At 45.4% G+C, this 27,971-nt stretch overlaps 2 protein-coding genes across 4 annotated transcripts; both read right to left on the bottom strand.

Annotated features, from left to right (window-relative positions):
• Nucleotides 1-596: 596 nt before the first annotated feature.
• CRY2 (cryptochrome circadian regulator 2) lies at nucleotides 597-25,682 on the bottom strand. Of its 3 annotated transcripts, none has more exons than XM_062495915.1 (12): nucleotides 25,624-25,682; nucleotides 20,243-20,351; nucleotides 16,587-16,729; nucleotides 9,509-9,693; nucleotides 8,102-8,190; nucleotides 6,917-7,057; nucleotides 6,108-6,419; nucleotides 4,897-5,048; nucleotides 4,568-4,770; nucleotides 4,021-4,110; nucleotides 3,378-3,519; nucleotides 597-2,887 (listed from the first exon to the last, which is right to left on the bottom strand). In XM_062495915.1, the coding sequence occupies exons 1-11, from the start codon at nucleotides 25,629-25,631 to the stop codon at nucleotides 3,380-3,382; spliced, it is 1,572 nt and encodes a 523-aa protein (XP_062351899.1). In that variant the 5' UTR covers nucleotides 25,632-25,682; the 3' UTR covers nucleotides 597-2,887; nucleotides 3,378-3,379. The 3 variants fall into 3 exon arrangements, with proteins under 3 accessions (XP_062351899.1, XP_062351896.1, XP_062351895.1); XM_062495912.1 differs by lacking the exon at nucleotides 25,624-25,682 and adding an exon at nucleotides 23,194-23,502 and having other exon boundaries at nucleotides 3,378-3,516; XM_062495911.1 differs by lacking the exon at nucleotides 25,624-25,682 and adding an exon at nucleotides 23,194-23,502.
• SLC35C1 (solute carrier family 35 member C1) lies at nucleotides 24,887-27,971 on the bottom strand. The gene is made up of 2 exons (XM_062495916.1): nucleotides 27,422-27,971; nucleotides 24,887-25,680 (listed from the first exon to the last, which is right to left on the bottom strand). The coding sequence occupies exons 1-2, from the start codon at nucleotides 27,969-27,971 to the stop codon at nucleotides 25,121-25,123; spliced, it is 1,110 nt and encodes a 369-aa protein (XP_062351900.1). The 3' UTR covers nucleotides 24,887-25,120.

Below are 27,971 nucleotides of genomic sequence, written 5' to 3' on the forward strand. Positions count from 1 at the left end.
AACAATCCTCTGCTTCTTCTGAAACAAAGATGGTATCTTTACTAATGGTTACTAGTGGCTTTCTCTTTCCCCATGAATTGGCCAAGTCTTTTTGAACTCAAACTGTTAGCACCCACAACTGAGGAAGAATTTGTCACAAAGCTAAGCAAGGTGTACACTTGTTCAATCTGCCATCTTGTACTTTAATCAAATATGCCAAATTCTAAATATGAATTAAAACAATGAACAGTCATTCCCTACTTGTCACACAGTTTTACCCACCTTTATAATTTCAGTTGGGAAAAGAGGCCAGAGCAGATTAATCCCAGCCTACTTAAAAGGTTTCTTGAAGGAAGCTTTTCTCTTATCTTTCTTTGGCTGGCCTGATGTGTCTGTGTCATTCCCAGTGCTACTACTTGAGCTGCAGCTCTTGCAAATACCACCATCCATATCCCAGGTACTGACAGAAACCTTGCAAATGTGAACTCCCCCACGTCCACAAAACCTTCTAGATCACTTAGGAGATGTAGCCTCCCCTCTCTTTGACTATTCATTCCCACAGATCCAGCCCCAAAGATTCAATTTAGCAAGTGAAATAATTTGGATGACAGCAAAAAGAGGGTTAAAGACATCTATAAAAAGTTTTATTTACAGACCATTGCCTAAGCATGAAACTCTCCAAATGACAGAAGTCACAATTTCTGTAACCTATGTGTACAAAGTGCATGTCTTTCCCCTTCCTTCTCTCTGCAGCAGAAGGTGAGGGTAGGGGAGTATCTTTTTTTCTTTATAGCCTTCTACCCCCAAGACAATGGGAGTAACAGCTGGATCATACTGAAGGGGACAAGACCTGTTGATGACTGGGTTAGCCACCAGGCAGATTATGAGTAGTAGTTTAGAAGAAAGTAAGGTTAGGAAAAGTGACTGTTTACTTGTTCACAGTCGGCCCAGTGGATTCTCTGCGGAAAAAGAACATAAGATCAATGACCCCAGGAATGAGAAACATTATTCAGCTATTCATTAAATTTATCCACAGACTCAATTCAACCACTTCAGGTTTCTCAGGTACATTCGACTCAAGTTTCTATTCGCAGCCCTGTTGCTCTAAGTTCAAACACAGGCTCCAAAACTGAATCTGATTATCCCAGTGGGAGACAACTCCTGTACTCCCCAAGCAGTTAGTTGCATAAGCTCACATATAGCCCCAGACTATCAGTGTCAGGCAGGGACGAAAGGTTTTGGACAGCAAATGAAAACAGTGCCAATAGCAGCCCACTGCACAGGACGAGTTACTCAATCTAATTCCTCTTGGAAACAGCCACAAGAGAGAATCTTTTGTAGTACTACTCCTCCTTGCACTCTTTGGTGGCAGGCAGAGGCGATCTGCCAGCACTGTGCTGACCTGACAAGTAACAGGACCCAGAAAGGAGTGTATGGTTAAGAGCCAGGAAAGCTTCACAATCACCTCGCTAGGTTACAAAGCACCAGCATGAATGCAAGTGGCAAGGAGGAGCAGTGGGCAGGTACAGGAGTTTACTGTGTGGAAATTAAAAACACAGATGCCAATACAGAAAAGAGCAAACAGAATGAGCACTGGACTCTGAGCTCGAGGAAGACTCACTTCAGGCAGCTGATGTGTAAGACATCCTCTATCAGTATGAGGCAATGCACAAGCTACACACCAGACACCATTTGAGAGCTCTCATTCAGGGAAGGAAATGTTGTAGAGTGCTGGGCCCAGGTGTAGCTTCCTTATTACTTGGATCAGATCTATTCTGAGATACTGCTTTACTTCTATCAAGGCATAATCTTATTCTCTGAAATATTCCTCCTTCTCAGAGTCACACAATCAGCTAGGTTGGAAAAGACCACTGAGATCGAGTCCAACCTATGACCTAACATCAATACGTCAACTAGAGCATGGCACTGAGTGCCACACACAATCTTTTCTTAAACACCTCTGGATGGTGACTCCACTGCCTCCCTGGGCAGCACATTCCAATGCCCAACCATTCTTTCTGTGAAGAGCTCTTTCTTAAGGTCCAGCCTTAACTTCCCCTGAGCAGCTTAAGACTGTGTCTTCTTGTCGTGCCACTGGTTGCCTGGGTAAAGAGACCAACCTCAACCTGACTACAACCTCCTTTCAGGGAGCTGTAGAGAGTTTCTCTTACCTAGATGTCAAACAGCTCTGAAGCCACCCATTCCAGGCAATTGCACTATGGCTTACCTTGCAGCAGCAAGGTTCTTTCGAAGGGAAAGTTTTAAGTGCCTTTCAAGTGTATCTATTCTTGTGCTACAGTTTACCTTCATTTTGTTTCCATCCCACGTAAGCATTACCTTGATTTACTCAGAAAGCATTTCCTTCCTTGTCAGCCTAGCCCAATGAAAGAAATACCAAGTTTTCCCTGTTCTCTGGTAGGATGGGTACTCTTTTTTTTGACAGTGTAGCAGTTTCCTTCTTAACTCCTACTATAATTTGAATTAATCAGCATACATCACTACCAAGTACTATTGATGAGAAAGGATGTTCACTGTTCCTGAGATGTGCAAATGCTGATTCCTACATCAGTGCATCAAGTCATGTGCACTGAGCCACTGTCAGAAAAGAAAGATACACCTGGGATTGAGCAAGTTGACAGAATGTTCTTGCCCTCTTCAATGTGGGCAGATTTTGGGCATGGCTGAGAAGAGATGTATTTGGCTCTCTGGAGACCAGAAAGCCAAATATTCCCAAGCACAAGTAATGCAGTGCCCTTTTGTGGCAGCTATTGGAATTACACAGTTATATGAGACCCTGGATTTTTCTGTTGCAGATGGCAAGTTCCAGTCCCTCTGTGACAGGAGTTCCTACTCTTCTGGTCACCTCTTCAGCACTCTCCCTCTTCACTTGCAAGGTGCTTGTTGCTGGCTGTAGGAGAAATTAAAAGAAAGAATTTGCCTTGACCTCCCCAGTCATACTGAGAAGTTGGCAGAACATGTGACCAGCTCCTTCCCCCCTGGGATCTGGAGCATTGCAGGCAGATGACCGGACCTGCTTGCTCTCCTGCTCTAGCCCATACCCTCACCAGACAGGAAAACCTGGCTGTGAGCCCACTCTGGAAGGAGAAGCAGCCTCACAAGGGCAAACTCACCAACAGTTGTGCTCTGTGACAGCTCCAGCAGCAGGGCACCGCTTTCCACCAATGGACAACAGAGCTAACAGTGTGTTACACAAAATCCAAATAACTGGTGGGCACACCACTGTTGTCCTTCTGGGCTGTGGAATTACACTTAGGAGCCCTACACATCCCTCCATAAGGAAGTCCATTTTGTTCATTAAAATGGTGGGAGTAAAGATTAAGCCTTGTTGGCTTCCAGAAGCAGGTAGTTTAAGCCAGATCACACTAGGAACTACTCACAATCATGAACTCTTCCCAGGGATCTCTGAAGCAGGGAGATCTGTCACTTTGGCTCGTTTGTACAGTTCTTCAGGGCATGGCTCTTCTGCTCCCTCGTGTTTGCGTTTTGGAGAAGCCTGGTCTGCTTGAGACAGCCTCACTGCTGCAGAAGGAAGAACAGTCACTGCAATGGTTTCCTCATGTTTAGATGGCCTCACAAGTACACCCTGGCCTAATCTGCCACAGAGCTTGGAGAAAGAAGACTGCACAAGCGCAGACACATTTGGTCAGTCTCCCTGAAAACTTTTACCAAAAAATCTTTGTTAAAAGCAGAACTAAGTCACCCAGAACAAACACAAAAGTATCTTCCTTTGATAGGGGACAGCTTAATTATACCTGATTAACCATATAGTGACCTGCACTTCTCCTTCGAGTGGCTGGCTGCATATGATCCCATACAGGCAACAAAAGATTCACATTAATAAGCTCTTACTCTTCAGGCCTTTTAGAAATGAAGGCTCACTAGGGACTTCTGAAGTGTAAAGGAATGTGAATGTAATCTATGTTTTCCTAGCTACACACCCTCTTCTTATTAGAAAAGGATCGTCTCCTGCCTATAACCTTTAAGGTGAAAATCAAAAGTACACAAATAGCTCCAACTCACCTGTAGTGGTGCTGCAGCCCTGCCCCAAAGCTGAGTCTGTAACCGGGCCACTGAGATCTTCCACACATGAAGGGACAGATGCCAGTAAACCTAGAGAATAGCAAGAGGATCTTAGTGAAAAAACAAAACACACCTGAGCTGGGAGAATCTTTTCACAGAAATACCTTCACGATCACCAACCACGACATCCATATCCCACAGCAGGAGGAGTTCCCAGTGCTGACTAGACACACACCATGATCCAGCAGTGAATTTATTTCCTGTATACTGCTTAGGTTTTCTTACAAAGTGAAAAATGGACCATTGGTGGTATATGGATGGTACCATACTATCAGCAGCTCTCAGATCTAAACAAGCTCCACTCTTAGCTATCTGAGAATATAATGGAGCTCTCCCTGGAAACTAATTGAGCAGGTTTGGCAGGCACTGCTTCCTCTTGCAAGGACAGGCCAGAGAGACAAGTAACACCTATTTTAAATCATGACCTTTCCTCACAGTATTTTATCTCCTATTGAAGACACAAACTTTTGCAATTGCTGGTACTTACAGAGGCCCCTATAGCGTGACAGCTGCTGGTAGATCTGCTTCATGCGCTCGATGTTCAGTCGGCTGGTCTCTGCGTGGTTCACCATGGGTTTGGGGTAGTCCACCCCAATGATGCACTTGGCTGCCTTCTGCACAGACTCTGGGGCATTCCATGGTTCATAGATATATCGTGAGGGGAAACCCTTTAGTTTGGGCAGATACCTCCTGCAACACAAATAAAAAGCAGTGTAGCACACACAATGCACAGAAAGCGCCGTGCACCTGTGAACCACTAACTGACTTCATCTTACAGACCCAGAAACAGAGATCAGCTCCAGTAACATCACTTACTTCACATAGTCACCACTGGGGTCTGTGCGACGTCCGAAGCCCACAGGACAGTAACAGTGGAAGAACTGCTGGAAGAACGCGCTGCACGACAGCCACATCCAGCTGCCTGCATTCACGCTGAAATCTGCATCCAGCAACAGTTCGTCAAACACCTGCAGCAATTGGAGGAAAAGGCACTGAGACCTTCCCTGGGCAGGACTTTGTGGCAGTAGGACCCAAGATGCTATTTCAAATGACAGGCACTGAGCTATGAGAACAGAGCAGCAGCACAGAGGTGATCTGCTGGCTGAAGTCAGCTGGCTGGTCAACGTATCTTACTTCCTGAAACTTTCACTTAGGGAGGCACGATCTGCTCACACTGATAAAGTGCTGGCTTATCTCTCATGCAGCTACAGACTAAATCACTACCCAGTGCTGCAGCAAGCTTTGGCTATTGATCCTAGCCTGGCAGGCATAACAAGAGTAAAGCAACAACCTTGGGAAGGAGAGGATGCTACACAGAAGAACAAGCACCAAAGCAAGAAGAAAAGAACCCCTCTGAAGGTCCCAGAGCACACTACCACTGAGAGGCAGAAAAGTTTCAGCAGTAATTCACTCACATCCATGCAGAGATGCTATGCTTTCAGCTGCATTTTCAATTATGCTTTTTGCTAGCTTTGTGATTAGATGTCCCTGCCTCCACTTATTCTGTAGGGCAGTACACTGGGTAGGCTCAAGCCGTCTGTCCCTTCAGATGGCCCAAGAGGAGGGTCTTTTACCTCTTTCCTTGAGAGACTCTAGACTCAGATTTCACAGTCATGGAGCGCTCCCTGACCGGCACAGTGATGGATTTTATAATGAGGAAAAAGGTCCAGTTAAGAAGTGACATTAAACTTGCAAAGAAAACAGATGGACTGAGAGAATTTTTACAAAAAAAACCCCGTAAAACTAAAAGGCCCCCCCAAAACCCAGAAGTCTGTATTTACCAGTGGGTCCCAAACACATCTAGTTATGGTTACTTGAGGCTTGTGATAGTCAGAGCCTTGCAGTGGAATGCAGGAAGGAATCAGGCTGTTGGCTGGCCAAGAGCCTGCTAGCAAATCCTCTCTTCCACGCACCTTTTACACATGAAGCAAAAGCCATACCTGTGTGCCTATCCTTGCAGCAAATGCCAGGGAGACTTTTGTTTACCTTATGGTCTTCTGCAAATATCTGAAAATGCCAGGACTCACCCTGACTCCTGACTCCCAGCTGATCCAGAGGTCACCCCTAGTCAGGAAGCAGGCCACTGCGTGCCTGGCCAGATGGTGGATCCACCCTTCTTGTCTCAGTTGGGTCATGATTGCATCGATCCAAGGGAAGCCTGTCTTGCCTTCTGCCCACTTTGCCAAGGCTTCAGGGTTCCTGTCCCAGGGGATTTGTATGCAGATGGGATTCCCCTCCATGCGATCAAACTTGGGGTTGTTGGTGGCTGCTGTGTAGAAGAACTCCCGCCACAGAAGCTGTCCATACAGAGACAAGGGGGGTGTGCTGTTCCGCTTCACCTGTGAAGAGGGAACACGGCTGTTCACAAGCACAGAAGGACTGGCTTCATGAAGCAGAGCTGTGAGGCACCCGTGCATTTACACACATTTCCCATGTCAGCTACTGACCACTGCCATAAAGGAGCTCAATGCCAGATCACCCCTTATCAGAAAGCCCAGATGGCAAAGTCAGAGCACTGACACAGGTTTCCTCAGTACAATGATAAGTGACTGGAATGATGTAAAACTAACAGTAAAAGGCTCTACATGGCTCATAACACAGAAGTCCAGACTGAAGAACAAGGTACCACCAGATTTAAGGCCTGAGTGAGTACATTCAGGAGAATTACTTTCTTACCCAAAAGCCTCCTGTTGTAGTAGCAACAAATTCAACCCAAAAATCAAATGCTAGGGAGGCAACTGTATCTTTTGCACCAATTCTGGCACAGTCTGGCAACCAGCATCATGCTATATATGCTCAAACCCCACCTGCCCTCCAGCTGAACCTTTTGCCTTACCTTCTTATACAGCTCCCAGAGACGGTAGTAGAACAAGCGGCAGGACAAGCAGCCAAAACGCAGGTAGGGACTGAGTCCTGTAGGGCTGGCCAGCAAAGAATTGGCATTCATCCTTGGTCGTTCGTAATTTGCAACCCATGCCTAAACAGATTCAGGAGAAATGAGCCAAAAACCCCTTGTATTTGTGGGACACAACTAAAAGGCAAGCCTCTGTGCAGGTGGTGAGGCCACTCACATCTGACAGCCAGTCTCTTCTATTCATTTCCAATTACTGCTGGGAGAGATCTCCAGCAAGCAATCCCAACCCCCATGTCCCATGCACCAAATGTAAAACCTTTGCTCCAGGATTTAAACCAGTCAGTTATTTTGCCCAAGATTAATTTGCTTTGCATACAGGAGTTAACAACCCTGAGAGTTCCTAGGGATACAAGCTAACACAACTGTTTATGTCCAGGTACGTCCATCTCATTTCACACACTGAACAAGAAAACTGGGGAAATTCCACCCTTTTGTGGAGCATTATGTTGATATTTTCCCTATTCAGCACAAGCATTTATGTTTTGATTTCCACAGCAGACATCAAGCCACCCAGCATTAAAGAAGTACAAAATGGTTAAAGTTAAGTCATGCCTTGGCAGCTGGGTCACCTTTCATTACTTTGAAATTGCTTGCCTTGTGCACTACAATCAAGAACACCAGCACCACTGAAAAAAATCGGAATATTTCAACAAGGGGCTCAAGGAATGCCAGCCAGTGAGACAACACATTAAGAAGCTGATAGACAAGGGGAAGGCATTCTTCTATATGCATCTACTCACACTAATACCTCGGGTAAAGATAAGAAGAGATGTTGTGCAGTGTGCAGCAGGGTCTGAACAACTTAACAGGAGAATTTCCAAGTTTGCACTCCTCTAAAGGAAACTGAGAGGTAGAAACAAGTGTGCTTCAAACAGCAGCATAAATAATATACTGTTCTAAATTTTTGGACCTGAGGAAGCCCATGAGCTCCCTGCTCCACACAAAATCTAAGATCACAGGAGTACTCCAACAATAGCATACACTCCTTTCCAGAGGTGAATGCTATGACCACTGCTAAAGAAGAGCAGGGGATGGGGTAATGGGCAACACTACATTTTTCATTTGGAGGCACAGTCTGCAGGAATCACCACTTAAGTAACGGGTTACCTTTCTTTCCAAGTGTTTATCCAGCCGTGCCAGAGCTTCTGTCTCCCCTCCTTGCCAAACTGCAGGGGCAAGACCATCTGTAGGAAAGCCTAAGAGAAAGAACTTTGTAAGATTTGAAGCCATGCCTAGACAAAGGGTGTATAGATGGGATTATGCATTAACAATAGCAAGACAGTACATACTACAGTTGCTAAATGTGGCTTACTTGCTGCTCTAATCCTTGTACAGCAGGCAAATCATGTAGGATATGGGGAGAGCCTGCTCATGACACTGCATTTCAAGGGCTTCTCCCTGCAATGCTTCAGGCAGCCTTATGGTGACTTTCCCCACTGCTCACAGCCAGCATTCTCTCTGGTGTGTCAGCACTACCCACAGGGCTCTGCTCCAAAGGCCAGAGCAGTTGGCAATGAAACATCTGTTCCACAGCTCTGCCTTACAGAACACCTTGCCATTGACATCAGCAGCTCACTAGGTAGCCCAGCTGCTCCCGGTGAGGCTCCTATTCTGCTGGGGCTGGTGCTGGGGAAGGCACTGGATTAGTGCAAAAGAACCACTGCAAAGGGGGAAGCAATAATGCAGTCTCCCTGCACTGCTCTGGGCAGACAGAGGAGCTTACCCTGGCAACAAGCAGAGCAGTGTAAAGTTACATGCAGTCTCACATTTGGCCAGACAATAAAGGAAGTAGATCCATGCAGGACTGCAGCCCTTAGGATACTCCTGTTGTGAAGCCCTATGCTTTTACATGAGTGTTGAAACTCTGCCTTAAGGCACCAGGAGATACTTCTTATAAAGGGGGTACCGAGTCTCCAGTCACAGACATGCAGACAGTGTTCTGCATTAGTCCTTTCTTCCCCTGCATTTAGATTCACTTCCTTGATGTAGGTCTTGCATTCTTCACACCTCAGCTATTAATTCTCCTTCTTCAAGTCTTACAGGACTGTAAGGCACAGCAGGGTGAGTGAAAGAGATTTTTGCAATACCTTTTGCCTTGTTAAGTTCCCAAATTGGTGCTGCTTGGCAATAAGTGAATTAAACGATCTAAACGTGGTATACAGTTAGTTTACCTTTTCAGGTCTGTTACACAATGTGCCTGAGACTGCAGTAGGAGGAAAGCAGCTGGTGAGGACATGAGATCCTAGTACAGTGGTTACATGCTCAGTATAGCAGAGAACACAAAGACAGATGCAAAGCACTTCAGAGCAATGCTAAAGGGGATGCTGGGCATCAACAGCAGTGCAAGGGACACAAGTGTGTTATCACAAGGTCTGGCACTTGCTGAAAAAATTAGGCCGTTCTATGGCTAGAGGTATCCCATGTCAGGTGAGAACATCTGCCAGCCACTGGAAACAGTTCCAGTAGATCCTGTTTCATCTGGCAGTAGTCCTTTCCTTCACTCTTGACACATACCCAGCTCTTCCAGGGATGGGACCCCATAGACATCGTCATGGTTTTCCTGGATGTCCACTTTACATGTTTCCATCTGCTGACTTATTACAGTGCTCACTGGCTTCTTTGGGAGCTCCATACGGCTAATGATGGCCTGGAAGCGCTTGTAGGTGAGGGGTGGCTTGTGGCCATTCAGCTCAATTATTCTGGAGATAAAATAAACAAGGTGAAACAACACAGCCTCACCACAGAAGACACAAGGAAATGACATCCAAACTGGACCCTGCTATCTCTGCTCAGGATAGTCTTTCAGTCTGGATACATAAATCATTACAGACCTACATTTCACTTGATGCATCCCTCAAAGGGATATTAAAACCAACCAACCAAAATCCTAAAATACATCAGAAGACAAAACATCACATACTTCCTCATCTCTGTAGTGGAAAAAAAAAACAAAAAACAACCAAAACAGCTCCAGTTGAATCAAGCTGAGCATCACATCTCTCTCCTGGAGCCCCTCATCAGACTCCTGTAGGAAATATCTATCTGATTTCTGCCTTTCTGTCTCACCATGGTGGCAAATCCTAGACCTGCATCTATTCTCCTGACATCTTTTGATATCCTAACCTGATTCTCACCTTACTTCCTTCTTGTCTGACACAGAAGACTAAACCTGTTAGTGACCCCTCCCCCACCTATCTTGGATGAGACAAATCCCAGTTTGCATCACTCCTCTCTCTGTGATTAGAATGATCACTATCCTCCTCCACACCATAATGTCACAAGCAGTCCTGTCTCATGGTAATGACCTGTGTCAGAACACACTATGGAAAAAGACAGTCAAGGTTCCCCATCCCTCTACTTCACCAAGCATCCACAGCCTGCTGGGGCCATGGAGTGTTATTTTTCCTGGGACAGACAGCTTTGATAAGCCCCCCCGGGCAAGGTAAACTTCCCCAGGCCAAAAGATGCCATTTTTAACGCCTCTTCTGCAGGGGTGGAAGGAGTTAACAGCAAAGCCGCCAGCACAGGGATCGCCAGCATTGCATAAAGCGGAGGCAGGCAACCGCACAGCTCACACAGGCGCTGCAGCACAGCAGCCTTTCTGTCCATTACAATCAACAGCTTATGCAAGGGGCCGGGCTTAAAGCCGAGTGTTCCGGCGGGCGCCATGTGCCGGCCGTTCCCCGGGGCCGCACGTGTGGCGGGGCGGAGTGACACGCCGGCGCCGGGCGCTCCCGCACGTGTGCTCCGCGGTGACCCGGCTTCCCCGCCGCACCGGGAGCGGCCCCGGCCGGCAGCCAGCCCTCCCACACACCCCGGCCCAGGGAAGCGGAGCCTTCCCCACGGGCAGCACGGCTGAACGGATTAAAAATTAAGCCTCCTGCAGTTTCCTCCCGGTTTTCTGCTTTTAAGTTGTAAACACTGGGAGATAAAGACATTAACGAACAGGACAGGGAGGGAGGGCCATCGGGATGTGCACGGAGTGCAAAGTACCGCACATTTTTAGTGCCGGGCAATAAACATGGCCACGGTGTGGGCACAGCACTCTGACATAGACATACACAGAGACAGATGTATTTGCATTTGCCTTACAGCCAACACGTTCTGTCCTGCATCACCACACCAGACTGCATCTCCTCTGCTTTCCTGCATACACTTTTTCACTGTCTCAATGTTCTACTCCAGAGATGGCAAGAAATGACAGAACTCATGAATACACCCACCACACTCTTCTCTGTGGCCGCTTTGTGAGTACTCAAGCAAGACCAGCCAAAGATACACAGAAAATGAGCACTTCCACTGGATGAGAAGCGAGGCATTTCCAGTTACAGCACTCTAGAGAAGCTCGCTTGTTTCCAGGAATTCAGAGCTTGGAAAAGTGACAAAGCTGCACCGTGTTTGCCCTGAGGTGCTTGGAATGGGGGCAGTGAAGTTACTTCTTTTTTCAGTTCCTGCTAAAGCTGTTGTTCAGTCTGAGATCCACACGATTATACAACATCCACAGCTAAAAACTCTGTGGACACCTAGCTACTTCGATCAAATCATCGTAACTAGCAGATGGATGCCAGTGTCTGTACTTGAAATCCTCAAGGATGTGAATTTGTGTGAAGTTACCTAGTACGGCCCCTGAATTTCTAAAGTTATTTGACCTGGGACACAAATATTTTAAGATAGGACTAGGACAAGTTGCACATTTCACAGCACCTGACACTAGCATTATGCACAAAATCTGGACCTTTCACAGTACTGCCAGGAAAAAAGTATTGAACATTGGGTATTGCACAATATGGAATATTGTACTACACTTATTGGGTACTGTAGCACTGTTCAGCCTTCTGTACAAAAAATTGTACAGGAAGCTCCCCAAGCAGGAGTCCTCTCCTTCCTCATACTGATCTTCTAATCCAAGCCACATATTTTTCACAGGACTTCCAAAAAATGAATGACAAAATGACAGAAAAAGGGAGGTCCCTCCCCAGGATTTAATACTTCATCCACCTCCCCCAGCCCAGTTTGCCACATGTGGCAGTTGTTCTAGTTTTCTTGAAGTGGAACAGATAATCACCGTATTCATCACACAGAACCTAACCTTAGTGAGCACACCCAAAACTGGCTGTGCTACCAAACTAGCATATGCTGCCAGCATTATCTGACAGTAGTACCTCGATGCCAGAAGTCATGAAGGTCTGTTTGACCATCAGTCACACTTCATCTCAGGAAAGCAGGCAACCCAAACCTGACCAAGCAATTCCAGCACTGCTACAATTATAAGGTATCCTACAGTCAGTCACCTGTGACAGCAGAGTGTCAGCAGACTCAAATGCATGCCCTCACAGGTGTCAGCTTCTGAATCATCTCCCCAGCAGTGCCCCTGCGAGATGGCTAATGGGCTTAGGAAAGCTGCTGGCCTCAAACACCTGACACCTCAGCTTGCTTGCAAACGACAAGGCAGGCTTCTGGCAATGGACTGAATGTGCTCCCCCACTTCCTTGCAGAAGGAAGAGCTGGCTGCCAGCACTCAGCACGCAGGCTGCCCAACACACCCCACTACCAATTCACGCGGACTATTTAATTAGCCTTGCCAGCTTATGCAATTGCTCTTATCCAAAACTCCGCTCCACAGAGCTCATGCAGGGCTCTGTGTACGTAGAACAAGATTCAGATTTCTACAGATTCTGAGGAGGTGGAGAGGTAACCAACTAATCTCTCCATTCAACAGATGCTGAACAAAGAACAAACAATTCAACTTCTGCAGAAACACATTTTAAGATGAGAGATAAAGAAGTGACTTGATGACAGGCTGGGTATCAGCTGCTGGCCCCAAACACCTAACACCAGAGAACCATGCAAGACAGGAGAGGATAACAAGATGTGGCAGGCAGAAGTTTGAGTAAACCTTCTTAGAAATAACTCACTTTTTTGGCATAGTGTACTGAACTGCAGAAGCACCAAGGCATGCATGCTTCCCCATGCTTGGTTCTTTTAAGTTAGTACGTGCTCCTGTGAGAACATATTCTACTGTCATTTTAGCCTCAGACAAGGGTATTTGAGGAGAAGCTGGTCCTGGTATATGCTACAAACACACAAGATCAGTGTTCTTTTCTGACCTAAACACTCCAACTGAACAACCCAGCCTGCCTGGGACTACAGAAACCACAGTGCTGACCATCAGTAAACACACTACAAAGGATTTAGATCCTAAGGATGAGAAAACAGGCAGATCCAGGGAAGAGACAAAATAATTGTCAAGTAAAGGCTTATGAGCAGGCTAAGATGATACACAAGAGATTATCTTTCCTGTCTGGCTTCTACAATCTGAACATTGCTACTCTTGACTGGGAATTCCCTGATTTTCTTAGGAGTATTTTCCAGCACTGATGTTCATTTTCTATAGCCCTCTCCTTGTTTTGGGGAAGAGGAGGTGAAAGACGCTCTGATAATCACACAGCTATGCTGGCAGTGCCAACAAGGGGCACATTGTAATCTTCCTACTGAGTAAAACGGATCAAATTCACAAGTTAACTGAACAGGCTCTTGCAAATGTTTAAAAGGAGATGATGGAGGTGGTAGCAGGAATACACTGCAGGGGACAAGGGAAGTGCTGGATTCATTTATGTAGTAGCAAAAGACTGTCAGCCCAGTTGCAAACAATTTAGATTAATCTCATCAGAAACCTGATTAAAGAAAGATGAGAAGTTGGATGCCACCACCAGGTATTATTACCACCTGCTAATTATGCTGGAAAAACATTAGGGTGAGCAGAGGGACAACACACACCATGAGTAAGAAGTCTGGGTAACACAGCTGGAGGAAGAGATACTCCAGGACTTCCAGGAGAAATACAGCATCAAAACTGTATTACCACCTGCTGAGAAATCTCAGAGATGCCAAGAACCAAGAAATGTCAGAGTAACTGGAGACTTCAAGTACATCCACACAGACTGGGTATCCATCACACTCCATCTCCTACCCAAACCCAGCTTTCTAGTTGCCATAAGTGACTGCTCCACGAAACAAAAAATCAAGAACCCACAAGGAGTGTCAATTCATGATTTAGTGTTAGACGCTGCTAAGGTATAGCTGAAAATATTAATTATCACTTGCCTGCTCTGTGATTTTAGCATGCATCAATTTAACACCCTTCCAGGAGCAACAATACCAGAGAGATGTGGAAAAGTATTTCAGAAAGATCACAAGAGTCAAAGCAATTAAAGAATATCACCAGCTAAGACAACAGAGGCAGAATCTTTTGGAATAATGAAGACAAAGATAGAAACCTACCAAACTTTGGCAGGTTAAATTAAAAACCACGGCCTTCTTGCACCTCCTAATCTAAATGAAAGTTTGAGAAACCTTTTAAAAAAACCGTCAGTAGTAAAAAAAAAATCAAAACCATCCCATTTACAGACACTTCAGGATATTTATAGGGCCAAGAGGTGATCTCATTAAAGAAAGAAGAGACTGTAATAGCACAAGAAAACCCCTGCATATATTTTTGCAGGTGTACTCACTATGAATATATCTAGGGAGGTTATGACTCTTGTTTAAAAAAAAAAAAAAAATTCTATCATATGCTGTGACAGACTGGGAGACCAGAAAAAGGTGCCACAAAACAATGCTATGCTTGAAAAGCTTGCCAGGGACACCAAATATTCACCAAGAAATTGTAAAGGATACAGTGAAATACACAAATTAATAGCTGCTGCCTGTAATATAAAACTGTCCAAATACTATGAGGGAAAAAAGAAAGTAAATACAACTCCATATTTTAAAAACATTTCAGAGGCATCGGAGGGATAAATGATAGACTGATATGAGCATTAGGCAGATGGGTAGAAAATACAAATGGAAACAGTGAATGCATGGATATATGCAATATGCTGGAGGGTTAATTTGGCCTTGGTAAAAGCGAGGTTGTGCCTGAAAATCTATTAGAGAAATTTGAGCCTGGAGCAAGGGAGATTCAGTTGATACACCCTATGTGAATTTTGAGAAGCCATCTGATGAGATCCCTCACTAAAAAAATTAAAGAAACCACAATAATTTGCAATAAAGGAGAAGGTCCATGCAGACAGAAAATTCTTGGATCTATAGAAATAGAGAAGGAATCTATCCAACAAGAAGAGAAATCCTACACAGAGCGAAGTTGGGCTTGTGCTGCTTAATACTTTTTTCACAAAAGATCTGGGAAGGGTTAAAAAAGAGCATGATGATAAAGTTTACTGATGCAATAAGTTATCTGGGATGGTTAAAGGTAAAAGGCAACTTAAAAATTTCCCTCTATACCACATAACCAGCTGCCAAAAATACTAGATGAAATTGCAATGTTAGCCATATTGTTTCTCCATATGCATAGCTATGCAACCCCAAACTTATTTATACAGCAACAGCCTTTCATATAGCTCTAACCATTCTGGAAGGAAGCCCTGGGGCATCAATTTAATGTTTAGCAGCACTCAGAAAAAGCAGAAATAATGCTAGTGACTGTTAGGAAAAGACAAGACACACAGCACTCTAAAAACCCATGCTGCTTCTACATTTTGCACACTAGTCGTTTTCACCACTGCTCTCCACTTCTAAAAATACCCAGAAGTATAAAGAAAGGTGATGAAACAAGAGATTTAGAACAGATTCCACCCAAAACTCTCCACTTTGGAAAAGACATAGGTGACATGAAGAAGAAGGCAATGGCCATTGACAGTGGAGGGGTGAGGACATAATAAACATTGGTACTAAATGTGGTCTTCTAATTCAGAATTAGAAAGCAGCACCTGCTCACAAGACAGGTTCAAGAATCCTCCTCACTCAAGCAACAAACATTTCCACATAGTATGTGCTAACTGCAAAGCTGCTTCCCATAGGAAATTATGGATGTTAAAGATTTATAGGAGAAAATCTACATTCAGCATTATTGACACAAGTCACATCAGAAAGAAAAGGGAAAAAACTAGGTAAGGAGAAAAAAGCAAGCAAACTGTAGAAACACTGTACTGACTTTGAAGTCAAGCATACCCTAGAGTCTTAGCTGAAAGACTGTCACCACCATTTAAAACCAAATGTATATAGAGAGATTATACATATAAGTAAATATATAAAAGCTCAACATCAAAACAAACACAGCAAACACACAACAAAGAGAAAGCATTCCGGTTTTAGAAAAAGGAAAGTTTGTCCCCATCTACCTTGTTTTACTTCTTCCAGCTGTCCTGACACATCCATCATTTAAAAGCCCTGCTTTCATAATCTGTTTGAGACAACAGCTCAACTACCTTTATTACAATGAAGAAAGAAAAAAAAAAAAGCAGCCCATACACTGAGAACATGCTTGAGGAAAGCAATCAATAGGACACAGCTGAGCGAATTAATTACACTTAAGTACAGAGTTTAATAAGCTTGAGGCAACACCTTTCTGTATATTCACGTCACTGTCAGCACTTTGACGTGCTCTAATCAAAAGTGGAGTGTGCAGAGTAATCCTTATAGGCTCACTCAGGATGACAGTGATCAGTGTAATGGAAAAGACTGAAGTCTTTGCAGACATGACAATCCCAGCCTAGCCCAGGAAGCACCTCTGCCCTTTCTCTCCCCATACCTGTCCAGGTCATAGAGGGTGTGGGAGTTCTCTATCACCACCTCCACACCAGCCTCCTTGGCCAGTTTGATGATAGCTGCATCTCTCTCCTTTCCAAATGGCTCCGAGTCGTATTCAAAGGTGAGACGAGTGACTCCCCATTCCTGCAAGAAAAACAATACACCCAAGCTGTCAAACAGAAGACTTTCTAACCAGCACAATTACAAATTAAGATTTCAGAATTCCTGAGCAGTTTGAAGTTCTGGAAGCTTTGAGAGTGTTGCTGTGAGAAACAGCAATCTGGATTTGAAATAACCAAAGAAGCAACAATTTTATCAGCTCTAGCAAACATCACATCTTCTATGCAAATTTGTAGATGCCAGGTTTAAAACACATCAGAGGAGGTTCAGTTCTGATCTATTACTGTTCTTAGGTTTCAGCTCAGTCCCTGAGCCAACCAAGACCACATTTTGTTGCATGTGCTGTCCTGAAGTAACCTTACCATCCTCTTCCAGCATTTGCAGAAAAAATTCAGAAGTCTTTCAAGAGAAGTCCTGCTCAATCCCCTGTGTTTTTATGTCGTGACATTAAGTAAAACAAATACATTCTCAATTTTTTTCTGATAACTCTTTAAAAACACCACACAATAGGAAACCAATGTCCAACCCAAACAGAAAGAAACAGGAAACTGCAGGACGTAGGACAGCAACCAAGTGAACCTTTCTGGTGTGCACAGTAAAGTATGATACTACAATTCAGATTTAAAGTCCTGTCTTTTTGGCGTTATTTTAGAATTGTAGAATTATAGAATTCTATATTCTATATAGAATGGGCCAGAAGGAACCTTAGAGATCACCTAGTTCCAAGCCCCCTAGTCAAGCCATGCACTTATTCTGATCTTCATATCTTTAATAGATCCATCACAAATTACATGGCATAGGCCTTATGAGGAGCACTCAGCCTCTTCCAGGCTTTACAGAGAACAGATTGTTCTCAAAGTCTATGGCCTAGTTTTCCTCAGAAAATGAATCCTATGAGAAGTGGTTTAATGGTTTCCACAGCGACCCTCCCAAGACATCAATCGAGCAGCAGCCCACAGATTTGTTTAGTAAACACAACCAGAAATCTACAGACATTTAAAAAAACCCCTCACACAACTAAGAACCACATTCTCCAAGTGAGAGAGTCTAAATCACCCCTGTATATACAAGAGATTTTTCTCCCTGCAAAACAGAAGCAAAGCATAAAGAACAAATGTGATTAGTTCCCTGAAGACCATTAAAAATAAAGCCAAAGATGGCAAAGGGGATTTAGAAGCAGAAAACAACTGTACACATTTCTAAACTTGCAGGTTCAGCCCTAAAATTAATTTTAGGAAGGACAGAGAAATTAACCAGTTACCAATGAATGTATATCTTAAAAAGATCCTCCACCCATTTTTCAAAGTAAGAACATGACAGCATCTATAACTCAGAGCAGGGGTCAGACAGACACATTCCAGACCCTGCCCTGCTCCTACATGATTTAACAGCTTTATTTTAAACTTTTCTTTCTTCTGTAAGAAAGCCAGTATCAACTGGAATGCTTGGAAAAGATGGATTTGGTCTCAAAGGAATACACATTACTACCTGGAAATAATAGAATGGAATAAAAAACTACTAAGGCTAACAGGAATTTTAGGTAAGCATCCAACACTTTAAATTCACGTATTTCCTACGGTTTTGAGAAGGCCACTGCTCTATCTGCTGCAGTAGTACATGGGAAGAAGAGCACAGCCAACCAGAAAACCTGTTACCTGTATGACAGTAAATTGCTGCAGATATACAAAAGAAAAGTCATGATTGACAACTTGCCTTTTAGTATCTAACCTAGAGCAAAGAAAAGCTGTAGGGGAAAAAAAACACCAAAGGGATTGTGAAAACACTTCAGTGAGCAAACAGTGCACTTTTATAGAAGAGGTAAAACTACAGATATTTATTCAGAAGAAGTGAGACAAAAAACTTCTGCAAAGGCTAACACATTGCTAGCAAGTACACTTGTCATGGTATCCATGCACAGTAGTGCCTTTGCAGTGTCTGTTAGTGACAACATAGCTCAGCTACTGGGAGCAAGAGCAGAAATTACATTAGGTCTAAGTATTGCAGTAGCAAATGTGACATAACTCTCCTCTCCACAAAAGCTGACAGCAAGGCACGAGCTGCTGCTGATTCAGTGTTCAGTGCAGCAGCTCTGCAGAGGCCTCAATCCCTACCAAAGACAAACATTTATCATGTAATACCATAAACTTCCCCCTACTTTTTTCATCTCTGCTACAGCACACCTGAGAAATTCATCAGCTCACCTGCCCAGACAAAACAGACTGCAGCAAAAACCAGTTCTGGCTGATTACACAATCAATCTCTCCAAAGCAGACTCTGACAACTAGTTTTTGTTCTTTAACCAAAATGAGCAATTTTCTCCAATAAAGTTTTAATTATCCTGTTAATACCCTGAACTAAAGAGGGCATGAACTACTATCAGCTGGAACTTATTTGCAGATCAAAAGATAAAAATAATCCAGACTCTGAAAAGGCTAAAACCAGCACACAGTTTGTGTCATGTGTTAAGATGCAGAAGCCAAAATAAGTATCAGTGCCCCTTCTCATCTGCAGAGTCCAGTTCCTCTCCCCAGTACTAACTACCCTCCTCCAGAAAATACACATCAGAACCATTTACAGAAGGAGGGTACAGATTCAAGTTTACCTCTCCTTCTCAGCAGCTGGTCTATAGTAGGATTTGGGGGACACTACTTTTGTACATATGTAAGGCACAGCTCACACAACAGCCTGAAGTCATAGGGCTATTGGGAGCCATGTTTTTTTTTTTTTTTCATTTAGTTCTGTAACACTATCAAAGACACGGTCAAAAAGCTTCAAAGACATTGGGAAATACAATCTTAGAGCAGGATGGAGAAAAATGATACTGTATGAGAAGCCCTGATATTCACGGAGATGCTTGCTAGCCCTGACATCTGCAGCACTGACATACCACTTTAGAAATGTACCCCACTCATCCATTATTGATCACCAAGGTAACTGCATATTCCATGTCCTAAACAGTACATCAGCAGGAATCTTGGACCCAAGCTATATCCATTCTGCTGCTGAAATGACTAAACTGCAGTCTTGAGCACAAAAAGAAAAGGAAAGTCAGTCCTGAATTTTGAAATTTTAACACAAAATCCCATTTGCAATTCACATACAGATCAGTGTGCTTTCTTCTGTTGTCTGTGAAGGTCTATGGACCCAGCAGTCTTCCCAAGTAAAAAGTGCAGTAAGCAAATAGCAACTAGAGGAGGAAGCTCTCAGCAAAGAAGGGTCTGTGTGTTACAGAGCAGCCCTGTGAGAACTGGCTTAGAGAAATAAAGTTCAGGACCACCATCCAAACAGAGAATTTTGAGCTGCCTGATACTAGGGTTACACCCTACCACTACATTTCTTTGCAAGTCTGAGTTTAGGCATCTGGCCCTTACAGATAGTAGTTAGTTAGCTGTAGTTAAGGAAGAAAGTTTGCTATAGTGAAGAACTAGTTGTAGTTAAAGAAATGCCAAGGGAATCAACAATCATTAGGGAGTGAAAGCAAGTTTAGCACCAGGTCATGAGTTTTTCTTCATGATACTCCAAAAATTATTCCCTTACTTTAAAGAGTCTTGGGAAGACATCTGTTGGCTGCCCTCGCACAACAAACAAGCGCGAGTTCAGTTTCCTTAAACTGTTGTCCAGATCTTCCAGGGACTGGAGAAGAAATCTGCAGAGAAGAAACAACAGCAGTTAGTGTCAGTCAGATGGGTTACAGCTAAAAGGCAAATGAGAATTTGCATGGAACCCCAGCAAACCTGCATCACCAAATCAAACTGGAAGCTTGGACAAGAACCAGAGAACAGTAATTCATATTTGTCTCTGGTCTGTCTAACAACTTTATGAGATTGCGGCACTAGCCAGCTCCCATTCACTCATATGGAATTTGTGCTTGTCCGGATCCAAGAGGTTTCCAGGATTTTCCTCTTACTGCAACCCACTTCCCACATTCTCCCTCAGAGGTGGGAGAACATCCTTGTCAACTCTTCTCTCTACAATACATCAAGAAAAGCATAAACCATGTAATTCCTTACTGTACATTTTTTCACAGCTTTTGGGGCAAAAAGGGGTTTTGCACATGAAGTAGAAAAATTTTGATGCGTTACTCCAAGGAAAGTAATGAAATATTGTAATATCTCTGCAGGTTTTACAGGTCTAGCTACAAATACACCATGTCACAGCAGAGAAATGTACTCTCCTAGCTCATCAGTAACACAAGATTGAGCACCAAGATCTCCCAAGGCAAGAATCATCTGTACTTTGAATAATTGCAAAGAGAACTGCAATTCACCTTGCACCATGAAGACAGAGATGAGAGCATACCAAGACATTCACCTATTCCCTCTCACCCCAAAGCTCTTAAAAAGCCATGCAAGTGCTTTCTGCATTTAATGGTATGTTGTACTGATCCCCTACTAAGCTATCAACCACCAAATATATATTTGGTATAATATATAATATTTGTATATTTGCTTTCCCAGTCAAATATCACCCCATCTACATAGTAACTTCATTTTGTTTGACTCTGCAGAAGACACCAGCTTTAACACTTTAGCATCTCCACAGCACCTGGCACTGCTGGCAAACACACAACCCTCTATAAGTGAGCCTGCCAACCCTTACCTTTCCCTCAGCCCCCCATGCCCCACTCTGCAGTGTGATCTCCCAGAAGCCAGTATCCACCTCAGCTCCCTAAAGACCACCCACGGCTAATGAAAGCCAAGTCACAACTGCACTGCAAAGCGGCAACTTCTCTCTCCTCGGCTGCACCGCCCATAATGTGAACTGTGAGCTTCCAGATAGAACAAGGTCGCTCTGCACTTCTGGAGAGATAAAAGGGTGCAGGGTTCACAGAAGAAAGGGCACTCTATCACAAAGGAGAACAACCAGGTCCAGGTAACCTAAACAAAACCCTTGAGCCCCAGTCCACTCCCCATTTATTGAGTATAAGCATTGGCTGTCCCAGGTGTTCTCAAAATTTAAACAAGCATTAGTCCCATATGGCTCACACATGCTGTGCAGTTAAATAACAAGGGATTTTCAACATAATAAATTTGTGAAAACCAGGTAAAACATAAGCATTTGCCTTTGAAGAACAGAACTCTGAATATAAATACCCAGATTAAAAAATTAGCAAAACAAAGCCAAGGCTCACAATGGAAACGAATGGAACTTTGGCCAACATAAGTAACTTGTTAATATATTTTCTGCCTAAGAGCCAGTGGTTCTCGTTTTCTGACATCTACAGTAGCTCCACACCGCCAAGAAAACATTATTTTATAAGACTTTGCTTGCTCATATATTTCATGATTATAACATAAAGAAGACCCCTAACTGTTTCCCCTCCCTTCACAACGTTGGTGGAAACAAACAAGGATTAAAAAGATGAGAAATTTATCTGTTGTGGCACCACTTTGGTTCTTCCAAATGAGGACAGTCAGTAGCAGCAGCATGTGAAAAGCATTTTTGTCTGCTGCTGCCTGTAGAAAGTCTGGTCTGTGGCAAGATCAATTCAGACTCCTATAACAGAATTACTATTTTTCTCTACTTTGATGATTATACTGATGTAACTTCTGCACATTTACAATTTTTAAGCTATCCTCTGCTGTGGGATTCCAGGAGCACGTAGAAATGACCCATACAATCCCATTCCTTGAGATGAAGCTAAGGTGCACAGCAGAAGCAAGCAATTACAACTACAGTTTCCCTAGTGCACAGCCACGTGACATTTCCAAGAGCCCTCAAAGCATCCTGAGCCAGGCGGTTGTGTGTCGACTTCCTCTGAGGGGGTAGTGGGAGATCTGCTTCACTTGTATGCAGGGGTCTTGCCCAGGAGAATCCCTATCGGGACTGGGGTACCAAATGTTTAGGCTGTTGAGACTTCACACAACAACATTATATAATGTTACTGGCTACAGATACACGAGGTCTTGATGTTTGCACAGACATGACTCACGCTATACATTTTTCCATTTGCAGAGATGAAGAAGAGCCCATAAAGCTTCATCTCTAGTTTCGTAGCAGCAGCCGATGTGTATTTTCCTGAAAAACCTGAGTGATGTGAGGAACGGAGCTGCGTGCGCACATGCCTACGCGCGCCCGGCAGCCCAAGGACACAGGGGAGGGGTGTGCAGCCACGAAGCTGATGAGGATTCTTTGCACTCCTCTCTAAATTCAAGGCAAAGGGTTTCCCAAAGCTAAATACCCATCGGTGGCTGCTCTCCTACACTCGCCCCACAGATAAAGTCTAATAACATTACGTAAAGCTGAAGGCATCCTCCCACACAGTCGGGCAGCACCGCTGAGGAAACCGCGGCGAGGCCAAGCGGACAAGGCAGAGCCGCTCTCCTGCGGGAGGGCCGAGGGGAGCAGTCAGTGAGCCCTACACGGAAACGCGCGCTGCTGCGGCCTGGCCGACACGGCCCACACCGCGCCCAGAGCGCTCCGGTGCCGCGGGAGCCTCCTCGCCCCGCACGGTCCCACCCGCGGCCCGCAGGCCCGGTGCCACTCACCGCCAGCGGTTGATGCCCACGGCGGAGGAGGCGGCGAACCAGGGGTCCAGGATATATATACAACGGAGGGACGTGGCGTCCCGCAGCGCTTCCTGCAGCGCCGGGTTGTCGTGGAGCCGCAGTCCGCGGCGGAACCAGTGCACGGAGCGACACAGGGCCGGCGCCGGGCCCAGCGCGGCCGCCGCCATCGCCGCCGCCCGAGCCGCAGCCTCCGCCCCGCCCCTCCGCGTGATTGGCGCGCGCGGCGACAGCCAATCAGCGCCGCGGGGCGGGGCGGGCGGGGGCACCGCGCTGCCCCCCAGCGGCCGAGGCCGCAGCTGCCGCCCCGGAAATGTCGCTGCCATCCCCAGAGAGCCTGAGAGCGACCCCCGAATTTAGTCAGCAGGGTTGGCCGTTACAGGTCAACCTTAAAAATCTGCCTTTCCATTAAAAAAAGAAAACACAACAAAAAATGTTCAAGGATCCCATATGGCTGCCTGCATCGAAAAGGTACCCGTGGCCATGAAACCTGGAACACCCCCAAATTCAACAGGAACATATTCTGGGCAGAAATGGAGTGTTCTTCGGTAGCTGTGACCAGACATCGCCCACGGGGCACGGGACATCATGTAGGATCCATGGAGCAGGATATGAAGCAATGGCATGGACTGCCCAGGATTGCCACCTGAGTAACTTCATGTTTAAAAGGGCCAGGGATTTTGAAAGCTGGCGCAACATCACAGCTTGCCACAGGATGTTGCTCCTAACCCCAGCAATCAGAAATCTAGACACAGACATACTCTAATTGCATAGAACCAGACCGGGGGGGGGGGCGGGGGGGGGTGGTGGACAGAGATTCCTGCATATCTGTTCAGCAGCAGGTTCCAAGCAAAGGGATTGATGCAGTTGAGCAAAACTCACTGCATTGAAGGGTTCACCGAGCAGGCCACTGGGATGTTTAAAAGGAACAAATGGAAAGGCACAAACACTAGAGGAGCTACAAAGTAAATATGGAACAAATCCCCTGAAACCAGGGAATGGGTAACAACCACATTTTCAGTACAAACCCACCCCCTACAGAGAGGGTGAAGAAGTGTTGGGAATCCCCCAGTGAACTGGGATCCCCACCCTAGAGCAGCAAGTGTTTTAGAGTAACTTTTTTGCTCCTGCCTGTCACCAAGTGACACAGAGACCAAGTTCACTCCTCCAGGAGAAAGGCCGCTCAACAGAGCATGCTCTCCCTCACTGGACACAAGGCAGAGCGAAGGAGAAGTTTAATTCCTGAGTCTTAGCATGCTTCCTCAAGATGAGAAACTAGATGTAAAGCAACACAGGATAAAAACCTCAGAAGGGCGTGATACTGACTCTTTGGAAAGGTGTTTTGGAGGCACTGCTGTTACTTAGACTTGTACATAGCCAGAAGGGAGAGAATTTCCATCCTCTGCGCTGAATGGAGCAACAGGAAGAACAGCTGTTGCAAAAACCTTATACAGTAGAACAGTTTACTGAAGCCTAACCCAAACAGTCTGGCTACTTGCCTCTTTCCTTATCTGCACGTTCAGGATTTTATAACTTCAGATTGCATTCATTCTGTTAATTCTAGATCCCTAACTTCACAAAGCTCCCATTCCAGTCTTTGCCTGATATGAGCCCACCCCTCCCCTCCCCCCTGAGATGCAAATTTCCCAGATTAGGTAAAGAACAACATCCATTTTAAAAAACAATCACAAAAATCCCCAGTTGATCTCTACAACACATGCTTTCCCCAACTCTGACACAGGGTGAGATAAAACGTGATCCAGTCAGGTCTTTGGCTCTGGTTCCTGACACAGTTCCCCATACACTTTGCAGGTGATTTTTTTTCCTGCTCCTTGCTCTTCTCCCCAGGAGGAAAGGAGCACCAAAGGTTATCCCCCCCCAGGCCCAAAAATAGAGGCACAGGAGCTGCCTACACACCAGTCTCATTTCTTTCACCGCTTTTGACATTAGGATCCTCTTGCACCTTTCTCATCTCCAGTCCTTTCACCCACGTGTAAGCGAAGGAGCCCCCGAGAACCATCAGGTTACTTGTCCACCACAAGAAGCTCTTTGTCTCCTCAAAGTAGATAACAGCCAGCACTGTTTGTGCGCAGGCCTTGGCTGTCCCTGACACGTTGTGGGTCAGTGGGCTAGTGAACTTAATCTGAAGTCCAGTCACGTACCCAATGGCAAAGCCAAACACTCCCCCCAGGGTCATCATGCCCCAAAAACTGGGGCTCCCCAGCTTGTCAAAGTGGTAGAGGGTGCGGAACTCGCCCAGCAGCACCATAAGGGGGAAGAACAGGACACAAGCGTTGATGTTGTTGTAGAAGGTGAGGCGCCAGATGCTACCATCCACCACAGGCAGCACCTTCTTGGTGTAGATGGCATTGAGAGAGACACAAAGGCTTGCTAAGATCCCAAAGAATATACCTGTCCATGACAGAGTGCCCTCTGCTCCTTCCTGGTCAACACCCAGCCAGAAGCCACCTGCAACCAAAGAAATCAGGCATCATCTGAACAACTGCTGAAAGGCTCAAAATATACAGTCAAAGATTCATAATTTACTTTATAGTGAACAACAACAACAAGAGAAAGGCTTAAGGGCTTCCCCTTCTATTAAGTGAACCCACAAAATGTCATGACTAGTGTCCTGGGAAGATTTATTTTGGGAGTGGAGGAAATTTACTGTGCAGGTAATTTGACCTCAGAGGACTAATTCCCACACTGAGCAGGCAGCACTAGTTCAGAAACTACTATTCCAGCTAGTCTTTGCACATACATAGGCAATTTTCAGATTACTTTTTTTTTTTAATTGAAAAGGCTGAAAACTGACACACAGGTAGAAAATATATTCTTCAAAGTTTGAAAAAACCCTATCTTTATAGACTTTGCTATTAAGAAGAAGGGAAATATAGGTCAGAGAAGAAGATGGAAATATAGTAGAAACATGGATGTAATATTACGCATGATCAAAAAAAAAAAAAAAAAGACACAAACTGTGTGCAGTATCTTCATGCTAAACTTTGATGGGCAAAGCACTGTCTAACCACCTCCAAAACAGGAGCTACAGGCTTTGCATCTCCAGGGCAGAGAGAGAGAGAAACACCTCTCCCCATGCAGCTCATAAGCAAAACATAAAAGGGAGATGAGATACTGAAGGAGCACTGCACCACATTTCCATTAGCTGTTTCTTGTTGGAGGTTGTCTGGGAAATTGCCTGAAAAGCATCTAACATGCTTGAAACTAAGCCCAGCTACAAATGGGTTTGATGCACAGACAGGAGGGGCTTTGTGTCAGGCCACAGAGGATACTCAGCTATGCTGCTACAGGCACATAGACAATGCTCTCACAGCAAAAGGAGATGGAGCCAGGAGGACAGAGTCTTCATCTTAGAGAAACCTTGTCAGGTTGCCAGGCACCACACTCCTGAGCAATGCCTAAACAAAAGATTAGCTGAAGGCAACTCCTTGCATCGCTTGTAGAAAATACAGAAGCTTTCTCTGTTCCTCTTCACCTTGTCTGTGGAGATGAGATTCTCTTATTTTCATCTGATTCCACCCAGTTGTTTAACACTGAGCGAATGCATGAAATCAACAGTCTGCCACTCTTGGCATCCAAATGGCCCTTTAGTGGAAGGTACCTTTTGGGACTACTTTGACTTTGGAATGGACAACTTAGAAGCACTCCTTTTAAACCACTCAATGCCTTGCCCTACATCATAACCACACAATTTTCTGGCATTGTTTTATGCTTGGCTTGATCAGCTAACCCTTCATCACATGCCTTCAGCCTATTGTAAAAACCAATTGGTTGGCTCCATTGTATGGTCCTAGCAGTGCTGACATAAATGTTATTGTTGCCAAAGCTAATCATCAACAAGGACTTGGGAGCAGGGAGAAAGCCACCTGCTATTTTATGGCCTGTACAGGGGGAAGAAACAAAAAGGTAAGGCAAATTAAACTTCCTAAGAGAGTAGATACACTTTAGTGCTCAAAGGAAAAAGGGAACTATGTCAAATGAGAGTAATTTCTTCTCCTACTGAGTCACCTACATCCTCCAGACGTACAAATTTGGTTGCCGCACAGAGCAAGGCATGAGACCTGAGCTACCCCACCTCACCAGGGAGCTGCCATGCAGGAGTGGATGACTTCCCAAAGGAAAGGCACCTCATCACTGTCTCTCCGAGGCTGGCTGTCAGATGGGTGCAGCCCTTCTTGCTCCCCCTCACCTATGATGACTCCGCAGGCCAGAAGGGCATAGAGGGAGGTGGTCTGCTTGAGGAGGAGGTAGGACAGCAGCACGTTGAACACGGTGGTGAGGGAGCGCCCCACGTTGTAGAAGGCCACGCCGACATGCTTGAGGCAGAGGTTGTTGGAGGTGACCATGCCGATGAAGACGGCGGAGAGGGGCAGGACGCTGCGGGACACCTTGGGGTCGAGGCGGAGGGTGGGCAGGCCGGCGCAGGGGGGCCCGCAGGCCGCCCCCAGGCTGAGGCCCAGGCAGAGGGCGGCCGTCAGGGCGCACTGGAAGAAGGTGACGAAGAGGGGGGCGTCGAGGCGCAGCGAGGGGCTGTCCAGCAGGTACTTGTTGAGGAAGACCATGGCGATGGAGGTGAACCAGTAGAGGCAGACCACCACGGCGATGCGCAGCGCCCGCAGCAGGAAGGGGGCCCGCCGGTCCCCGCCGCCCTCCGCCGGCAGCAGCGGGTCGGCGTCGGCGCCGCCGCCGCCCAGCGCCATCCGCAGGATCCCCGTCCGCGTCAGCTGCGCTCTGCTCAT

The sequence above is a fragment of the Cinclus cinclus genome, chromosome 6 (assembly GCF_963662255.1).
Source record: "Cinclus cinclus chromosome 6, bCinCin1.1, whole genome shotgun sequence".
Classification (NCBI taxonomy): domain Eukaryota; kingdom Metazoa; phylum Chordata; class Aves; order Passeriformes; family Cinclidae; genus Cinclus; species Cinclus cinclus.